Below are 10,344 nucleotides of genomic sequence, written 5' to 3'. Positions count from 1 at the left end.
TTCTGTTCTGTTCTTTTCTGTTCTGTTCTGTTCTGTTCTATTCTATTCTATTCTATTCTATTCTATTCCATATTCTGTTCTATTCCATATTCTATTCTATTCTATTCCATATTCCATATTCCATATTCCATATTCCATATTCCATATTCTATTCTATTCTATTCTATTCTATTCTATTCTGTTCTGTTCTGTTCTGTTCTGTTCTGTTCTGTTCCGTTCTATTCTATTCCATATTCTGTTCTATTCCATATTATATTCTACTCTATTCCATATTCCATATTCCATATTCCATATTCCATATTCTATTCTATTCTATTCTATTCTATTCTATTCTATTCTATTCTATTCTACTCTACTCTACTCTACTCTACTCTACTCTACTCTACTCTATTCTATTCTATTCTATTCTATTCTATTCTATTCTATTCTATTCTATTCTATTCTGCATTCTATTCTGTTCTGTTCTGTTCAATAAGAGTCCCAGCTGAATGTTTCTAAACAACTAACTAGTTGCTACTTCAACCTATAAGCTGGAAGAAGCACTGAGACTGTAAACGTGATTTTTCTCTTAACCATTTAGAGACAGCCTAAATGATGAGACGTTTTAGCCCACTTCCATCTCCCGTGAAATGGGAACACCACAAAGTTTAAGTCAGTTATGTAGAATCTACCTTCCCCCTATGTCTGAATCAAGATATGGTTTCAGGGCATGGAGAATAAATCAATCAACACACCTACACAGAGAGAGAGAGACACCACTCCGAGCACAAAGGAATCCGTGGTAAATGTGGCTGATCTTTCCTCTCTGCTCTGGTTTTGTCTGCAATTATCAAAGCAAGACCATCCTTCCTTGAAGACTATCATCAAAGGTTTTGTTCCAGGAGCTCTCTTGGTTGAAATTTGGCCAAAAGTCGCTTAGGAAAAGATTTTTATAATAGTAGCTCTTTCCTTCCTGAATCTTCTTCTTGAAGATTTCCCCAAATATGTCCAGCACAAATATTTCACTGCCAGGAGAAATCTGATTATCTCAGACTTTTTGGTCTTCTCATACAGATAATCCTTGACTCACCAACCACAGCTGAGCCCACAATTTCCGTTGCTAAGTGAAACAGTTGTTAAATGGGTTTTGCCCCCATTTGGCGACCGTTCCTGCCACAGCCGTTAAGCGAATCGCCACAGGTATTCAGTTAGCCACACAGTTGTGAAGAGATCCCGGCTTCCCCCATTGACTTTGGTTGTCAGAAGGTCGCAAAAGGGTGTCGTGGGAAAACCCAATGGAAAAGACGAGTCTGTCGTTGTGTTTTGTTATTAAGAATGAAATTCTAAGTCTCCAAATAAAACGATTGCTAAACCTTGTATCGTTCGCTGGCAGCATTTATACTCAGTCAACGGTTCGCCGACTTAAAACTAGTGCACTGGGACCCCTCCGACGTTGCCAGTATTCACACTTTTTGTCAGCATTCAGTGAAAGTCATGGTAACATTGAACGAACGGTCGCTAAACGAGCTGTTGTAAATTGAGCACTACCTGTCACTACCTGTGTTTTTTTTAAGAGGTTTAATTCTCGGGTCTTCTTAAATAATGTGTGTTTTAAGGTGGGTTATTCTCAAACAGTTTTTATTTCTACTCTGTGGTTTTATTGGGATGCATTTTTGTTTCATTTATATGGGTTGATCTGGTTTTTGTTTGTTTGTTTGTTTGTTTTTTACTTTACACTGCCACTAGATCTACCGGATACAGGCAGCCAGTAAATCTTAGAAAGAAATCACAACATGCCATTTTACATGTCTGTGGAGAAGCAAGTCAAGTTTTATTTTGTGGAATTTACTCGTAGCTAGGTAAGTATTGTACTGGAGTCATAAATATTAGTCTCTACTGCAAGGAAAGTTTTTAATCCATGTCTACTTCAGATGAAATGGAGAAGGTCTGTCTAGTTTTCATATTTGATCCCCTTTTGGAATGTGATCACTACATGTTGTCCACACCTGGATCAGCCTCTCAAAAGAATGAAGAAGAAGAAGAATAACTGACCCCACAAGTTGGAAAGGACCTTGGAGGTCATCTAGTCCAACCCCCTGCTCAGGCAAGAAACCCTATACCATTTCAGACAAACGGCTGTCCAGTCTCTTCTTAAAAACTTCCAGTGTTGGAGCATTCACCGCTTCTGGAGGCAGGTTGTTCCCCTGGTTAATTGTCCTCACTGTCAGGAAGTTTCTCCTTAGTTCTAGCTTGCTTCTCTCCTTGATTAGTTTTGTTCTAGATCTAACTCAGTCTTTGTAACCTCAAGGTGTGTGGACTTTACCCTGCCTCCCCCAAAATTCCTAGCAATGCCTGTGTTAGTTGGAGAACTTGGATGGAAACTAATCAAGGAGAGAAGTAACCTAGAACTAAGGAGAAATTTCCTGACAGTTAGATCAATCTATCAGTGGAATGACTTGCCCCCAGAAATTGTGGGTGCTCCATCACTGGAAGTTTTTAAGAAGACAACTCTTTGTCTGAAATGGGTTTTCCTGAGTAAGGGGTCAGACTAGAAGACCTCCAAGGTCCCTTCCCACTCTGTTATTCTGTTACTCTGTTAAAGAAAGTCTGAATCTTCTGGCTCAAAAGAGAATGGAATATTGCAACCTCAGGCCTCCATGATCATCAATAAAGATGAAGCCTCTGGGTTTTCTAGAAGCTTGATATTCTGCTTTTGACTAGATTACAAAGCAGGGCAATCTATTTAGTTCCTTTTTCAGCCCTTGACCAAAAGAAACTCATCTCTCTATCTGATTTCCTCAAAAGTTTCTAGGAACTGTTTGCCAGTGGTTGGAAAACGAAATGCTTTGTCTTCTTTATCAGGGGAAGGGAGAAAGTTTGCATTAATACCACATTAACTATCCATTATAATGCGCCGTGCCCAACTTCTTGCAGCGTAAACATAATGTGGGCTATTTAATAACTTCCGTGTTCTGCCAGATTGCTTAGGGCTGTCACGCAGCACCGATTGGATAACAAGGTTATTTGTTGGAGGTGGGAATCGTTCCTTTTTAAAGTGCACCCTTGAAAAGGGAATAAAAATGTCCCAGTGAAGTGAAGACACCATATCGTTAAGCCCAAAGGGATGAGCCGAGATTAAGTAGGGACGCTGAAAAAAAAAGTACGCCACCTAGAACAACCTCAACTTCCAAAGCTCTTTAAAGCAGAAAATGGCTCAGGGGTCATTAGCGCTCTCTGAGCTTGCTTGTTTTCTTGCAGATGTTTCATTACCCAAACAAGGTAACATCATCAGTGCTAGGAAAGTGTGTGGTTTGCTCTCAGTTTATATTCACCCCAAATTTTGGGTGCCAGGGACCAGTTCCATGGAGGGTGGGTTTTCCACGGACCGGGGGGAGTGTGGTTTTGCACGCTTCCTGGATCCTGCACATGCACAGATGGGGCTTCCCTTGCTTGCTTGCCCAGTTCCTAGTGGGCTGCAGACCCTGGTTCTAGGGGCCTGCCCTGTCTGTGGATGGAAACTAAAAAGTGAACAGTAGGACCAAAACACCTCCCCACCAGTGTTTCAACACGCAGATGAGCAGAGATAATCTCCAAGATTAATATCAGACCAACAACCAAGAAGTAAACAACTGCCAAACAAGCTAATAGTAAACAGCCCAACCAAACAAGATTATTCCCACCAACAGTGACAGGGCAAGACACTAGAATAATAAAGGAAGGAAATGAATGAATGAATGAATGAATGAATGAATGAATGAATGATGAATGAATGAATCAATGAATGAATGATGAATGAATCAATCAATGAATCAATCAATGAATCAATCAATGAATCAATCAATCAATCTATCTATCTATCTATCTATCTCTATCATCATCATCATCATCATCATCTATATCTCCATCTCTCTCTATGTATCTACCATATCTATATCTCTATCTATCTATCTATCTATCTATCCATCCATCCACCCACCCACCCACCCACCCACCCACCTATCAATCTATCTATCTATCTATCTATCTATCTATCTATCTATCTATCTATCTATCTATCTATCTATCTATCTATCTATCTATCTATCTATCTATCTATTGTCTGTCTGCCTGCCTGCCTGCCTGCCTGCTTGCCTGCCTGCCTGCCAGTCAGTCAGTCAGTCAGTCAGTCAGTCAGTCAGTCAGTCAGTCAGTCAGTCAGTCAGTCAGTCAGTCAGTCAGTCAGTCAGTCAGTCAGTCAGTCAATAAACAAATAAGTCAATAAATAACTAAGTCAATAAATAAATAAATATTATTTCCCTCCTTTGTACTCATTGAAATCATGGGCAAGTAGAACAATACGTAGACGGTATACAACTTTGTACCCAGTAAAGGAATGATCTATGGACAAGAGAGGGGGGGAAAAAAACCCAGCCCATCTTACTCTGTTGAAATCTCCTTGTCCTCTTCAGGTTAACCTCTCCTTCTTGGCGTTCCTGCTCGCTTTCGTTCCATCGCCTGACCTGCTCTTCCCTCATCTTGTAAAAGAGGATGTGTTTCTGCTCTTCGTTCAGCTCCGCCAAAAGCTCCGGGTCGATGTACAGGTCTCGCAAAATTTGCTGCAGCATGGCAGGCTGGGGGACCGAGCTAAAGCAGACAGGTAGAGCTTCACAAAAGGGAGGACAACTCAAAGTCAAACTCAAGTCCCGTCGAAGCCTACCAGATGAAACTCCGAAGCTTTTTCAGAACCAAGGAAGGAAAAATAAAATAGAAGGTGGGATACTCCTGGTAAGCATGGTGGGGTTCCTCCCGGTCCACTCGCGCCCCTTAAGTGATCCCCAAAGTAACTCCGGAGGGCTTCACCCATCAACAGATATGCCAGAAGAAAGGATGGACTCAAGGCTTATTGTATCGGCCCAAAAGACAGACAAGAAACACAAGACGTTCGCTCTTGTTAGTTGCCAGAGTAGAGCTCAGAATTTTTTAAAAAATCAGAATATGACACATGGTTCCTGCTCGGTTGTGTAGTACAATACCAGGCATTGCTCTGAGTTTCCATCCCTCTGCTTCTTCTTCTTCTTCTTTTAATTCTGTGATGTCATGGGTAAAAGTAACAACTACACCGGTGATATCCGTGTCATGTCAGGGAACTGATCTCCCTTAGGAAGAGCTGAAGACCTGAATCCTTTCGTCGCTGTAACCCATGCTACCAACTGCTCATTCCAGGGTCATGTTTAGTTACTGTCAACACACACCCACACACCTACACACACACACAAACAAACAAATGCCAGGTATTGTACTACACAATCCTAATTAAAAAGGATTTCTCGTCTCGGAAGAAAGGGACGGAGAGACGGAGGAAGGCTACCTTACCAAACTCATAGGGCAGGTAATTAATATTAATTTAGTCTTTTTTGCCCATCGGTGTATTTTTCCACCTCGGGAAAAGAGAAGGAAACAAGATTGCTTTTTAAGCCAGCGGTGACCTTTGTCTGCTCACTGGCATTTCCTTGCTCTTAATGAAATAATATCGATAGCCCTTTAGGATCTCGGTTAAAATAACTCAAGACGCCGCTGTTTATTGCATCCAACAATCCCAAGGTGTCAGGCTAGGACAAAGCACGTTGTCAGCTTCCCAAAGCCACAGGTAGTTGATTACCTTTTGTGAAGCCCCGTCAGAACGGCATCAGATCAGACAGAAACGTTTGAAATAATGCAATAGAAAAATTAGTATCTGCTGTTGCCAAGAAAACATTGTTAAAGTGTCCATGGATTGAACTTGACTCTGTCTTTTCTTTTCCTTTTTTTTAAAATGATTTTTTTTTCAATAATCACAGTCTCCTTGTGATTGGATCCAGGTCAGCCTGCCAGCTTTCACGCCTAAAATGGAACTAGAACTCATTCTTTCCTAGTTTCTAGACTGGTTCGTTAACCACTAGACCAGGGGCAGGCAACCTCGGCTCTTTTATGACTCGTGGACTTCAACTCCCAGAATTCCTGAGCCAGCATGAGGGAAACTTGGCCCCTTCATGACTCGTGGACTTCAACTCCCAGAATTCCTGAGCCAGCATGAGGGAAACTTGGCCCCTTCATGACTCGTGGACTTCAACTCCCAGAATTCCTGAGTCACCATGTCTCAGCTTGGAAACCTCTCCCTTTCCCCTCAGCACGGCTGGCTCAGGAATTCTGGGAGTTGAAGTCCACGAGTCATAAAAGAACCCAGGTTCCCCACCCCTGCCCTGTATCAGGGGTCCTCAACCTTGGCAACTTTAAGACTCGTGGACTTCAACTCCCAGAATTCCTGAGCCAGCATGGCTCAGCTTGGAAACCTCTCCCTTTCCCCTCAGCACGGCTGGCTCAGGAATTCTGGGAGTTGAAGTCCACGCGTCATAAAAGAGCCAAGGTGGCCTACCCCTGCACTAGACCAAACTGGTGCTCAGTGTATTAATTCTAATTAATATTGATTCTTGCTTGCAGTTCATATTTACAAGTGTGCCACTTAACTATTATTGGCCTTGCTAAAATGAATAAAATTAAATTCAAAAACAACCAAGCTATATATATATATTTCCCTACCTAAGCTGCATGCTTTTCTCTCTGATAGGAAGTAAGGAAGGTGACCATGATGCAAGAACGATTATCTAGGCAAAATGAGCTGAAACGTTTTAACTGGGTAACATTCAGAAATAGCTGTCAAGCATCAGGGAAATCAGAAGATCCAGGCAGTCCAAATGTGCAATAAAGATTTATTGTAAGCTGAAGCTCTCTACAAGAATCCGAGATCAGTCGAGGGAAATTACCAGGAGTGAAGAATAGAAAAGAATTCAAGATAGGCTGGACTTAGATCTCATCTGGGCTTGCAAGAACTCATGACTGATGACGTATTTGACCCCTTCCTTGGGCTCCGCCTGATCAAACTTCAAAAACAGCAACTATGAGAGGGACCTTGGAGTCCTAGTAGACGATCACCTAAACATGAGCTAACAGTGTGCAGCAGCCCAAAAAACTAATACAATCCTTAGTTGCATAAACAGAGGCATAGAATCAAAATCACATGAAATATTAGTACCACTTAGTAACACTTAGTATGGATGTGAAAGTTGGACCATAAGAAAGGCTGAGCGACAAAGAATTGAGGCCTTTGAACTCTGGTGCTGGAGAAGACTCCTGCAAGTCCTTTGGACTGCAAGACGTTCAAACCGGTCAGTCCTAGAAGAGATCAACCCCGACTGCTCTTTAGAAGGCCAGATCCTGAAGTTGAAACTCAAATACTTTGGCCACTTAATGAGAAGGAAGGACTCACTGGAGAAGAGCCTAATGCTGGGAAAGATGGAGGGCAAGAGAAGAAGGGGACCACAGAGAATGAGGGGGCTGGATGGAGTCACTAATGCAGTAGCAGTAGGTGTGAACGTAAATGGACTCCAGAAGATGGTAGAGGACAGGAAGACCTGGAGGAACGTTGTCCATGGGGTCGCGATGGGTCGGACACAACTTCGCAATTAACAACAACAAAGTAACACCACTTACGAATACTGGATGAATACTGGATGTTATCTCTAATGGGATAGTAATTGGTCCCTACCTAACAACCCTGGAGATACTAGGTGATATTTTTGTATTATTTCTCCAGACATTTTGATTTGTGAAATCTCACAATTTGCTACTATGTTATGGATATTGGACTTTACTGTTCCATTTCATTAGCTGTTAACGGATGGAATTGTTGATACTGTTCCAGGCTTCCCTAGAATCTAAATTTGACCAAAGATGAACTAGTCTTATTTCAACTAAATAATTTTAACAACTTCCTGTTGGGCCCCCTTACCCACCAGCACTGTAGACCCAATTTTGAGCGTGCTGTTTGGAAAAGAATAATGTTGTGTTTTAGGTAGATGCCAAATATTTATTTAATGAGACTTATGCGGATGGATGTGTTGATTTTACAAGCATCCCAGCAAGTGGCCTACTTATCGTTTAGAACCAATATATCCTATGTATATTAGGACACCGGCTTTCTAATTCTTTATCAGTCTTCCGGTGTCAGGCACGAAAGATGTGAAGGTGTAATTAAATTGATTTATTGCTACTCATGCTTATGGGCAGGAATCTTCTCAACTTAAAATTAGCAGCTGCTTAGAGTTGGATGAGAATTCAACAGAATTCAAAGGAGATTGAACTTAGTTTGCTTGTGACCATGAAGGGATTCTAGGCTGATTCCTCCTTTAACTCCACCCCCAGGTTCTGCCACTCCATTCCTACATCCAGTGAATGGACAAAAAGATGGGTCCCTTCACTAAAAATGGGGAAGTTTACACTTCCCAAAAGGTGCTTTTTTCAGAGGCAACTGGACTTTCTTGTTTTTCTTTGAAGACGTTTTGCTTCACATCCCTTCTTCAGCTCTTGGAAGCTTCTTGGATGAGAAGAGAAATGTCTTCAAAGAAAAACAAGAAAGTCCGGTTGCCTCGGAAAAAGCACTTTTGAGACAACCATGACCTGGATGACTGAGAATCTCCATAGACATTTCTGGAGCTTTCTGAAACTTTCTGAAACTTTTCCAGTTAGAGAAACAACTCATACACTTCCCATGCATCTAAAAATTCATGGTTCCCAGATTGAGCAAATAGGATTTTATGAGCTGTTTCTGTAAATTAATGTACTGCATATCTGGCTTTGGGGAATGTACTGTATAAGAGAGATGGGGATGGAGGGAGAACTTGAAGGAGTGATTACACAGTCCACAGATTGAAGCAAACATGAGGAAGGAACTCCAAATAACTTTGCATAGTCTTTCAAGCCTGTGAAAATCCTTCCGGATCTTAAGTCTATCATCTAAAGCAGACATATCAAACTCGCGACATCATGTGATGTCGCGCAACGTATCAGGACTGTTTTGCCATTGCCAGCAATGGGGCAGGCGCGGCTTCCACATGACGCATCCAGCCCACGGGCTGGCAGTTTGACACCCCTGATCTAAAGTGTTGGCTATTCCCCCCAGCTTGGGGTCATCTACAAATTTGATGAGTCCCCCTTCTATTCCCACATCTACATCAGTTATGAAGACATCGTGTTTTCCCCCAAAATAAGACTGGGTCTTATATTAAATTTTGCTCCAAAAGACGCATGACGGATTATTTTCCTGTTAGGGCTTATATTGGGGAAAATACAGTACTAAATGCGTCCATCTGGCTGACAATCTTAACTGGGGCTTATTTTGGGGGTGGGGCTTATATTACGAGCATCCTGAAAAATCAGGCTGGGTCTTATTTCCCGGTTAGGCCTTCTTTTCGGGAAAGCACGGTATTGAAGAGAACTGGGCCTAAGATTTTGGAAGTTGTTATTGCTGCTGTTGAAGGAAAAATCTTCGTCGTGGTTCAGTCCAAGCCGGGAACAAACAACATGGCGACTGCTTTAGAAAGAAGGTTGCAGTTTATTGAAGAAAAGAGCCAGACAGGAAGATGGCTCTGGAAAAAAAGAGAGAGAGCACAAGTAGGGAGTGGGTTTTTATACCCTCTGGAGCCTTTTGTTTGGAGTTGTTCCTGTGGCATGAACTTTGACTTGAGTCTGAGTGTGCCTTTCTGGTATTCTGATGGGTGATGGGTTAATCCTATTCTGTCCCAAAGATCATATCCTGCTTCCCTGGGGATGTGGCTGATGACTGTTGGATTTTTTTGGTGTGAGGGATTGTTGATTCTCAGGATTTTTCTTCCTAATCCCAGTTTCCTGACTCCAGTCTTTCTGACAAGATTATCACATCTGCAATTCTGCAGACTTGGTTTCTGTTTGGGACAGGGAGACTTGGGGGGGTGGGGTTGGTTTCTGCTTTTAAAATCCTTTAGGGAAATATATTCTGCCTTTTAAATATTTCCAAAAATATTTCTTTCTCTCGGGGCTGACTTCCCATATTGCTGTTAACTATTTACACCCATTTGTTCTGACTGGATTTGATTCCCAAGGCTCTGGGCTAGCGAAAGATGTTGCAGTAACACCTGCATTATTCCAAGAAATGCAACGTTTTACAGTTGACGAATTGATAATTCCTTCCCTTCTTGTTACATCCGAGCAGTTTTCAGAACTTTTGGTGTGGCGCCAAGCAGATGGTGATCACGGTTATCATCTCTGTCTTCCCCCCACATAGAATCATTTAAGAAAAATACAGAGGGAATTTATGCCAAGACAAATATTTCCTGCTCTGAACTACCCCCCCCCCCCAAATCGCTGTTCTTTCCCTTAATATGGTTGGTTTGTCTCATGCAGTTCTTCCAAGAATATACTTAAGCCTATAGTGCCCTCTAATGGACAGACTTGATTATGGTTTTAGAAGGAAGGAAGGAAGGAAGGAAGGAAGGAAGGAAGGAAGGAAGGAAGGAAGGAAGGAAGGAAGGAAGG

At 42.0% G+C, this 10,344-nt stretch overlaps 1 protein-coding gene across 1 annotated transcript in view; it reads right to left on the bottom strand.

Moving 5' to 3' along the window:
- The window catches only part of SH2D4B (SH2 domain containing 4B), a 68,565-nt gene extending 63,982 nt beyond the window's left edge, over positions 1-4,583 (bottom strand). The window contains exon 1 of the mRNA XM_015825999.1: positions 4,400-4,583. Coding sequence (XP_015681485.1) covers positions 4,400-4,583 — 184 coding nt within the window. The remainder of the gene's footprint in view (positions 1-4,399) is intronic.
- Between the last annotated feature and the right edge of the window lie 5,761 nt (positions 4,584-10,344).

The sequence above is a fragment of the Protobothrops mucrosquamatus genome, unplaced genomic scaffold (genome assembly GCF_001527695.2).
Source record: "Protobothrops mucrosquamatus isolate PMUCROS unplaced genomic scaffold, P.Mucros_1.0 scaffold2923, whole genome shotgun sequence".
Taxonomy (NCBI): domain Eukaryota; kingdom Metazoa; phylum Chordata; class Lepidosauria; order Squamata; family Viperidae; genus Protobothrops; species Protobothrops mucrosquamatus.
This window is presented reverse-complemented; position numbering and strand designations above follow the sequence as displayed.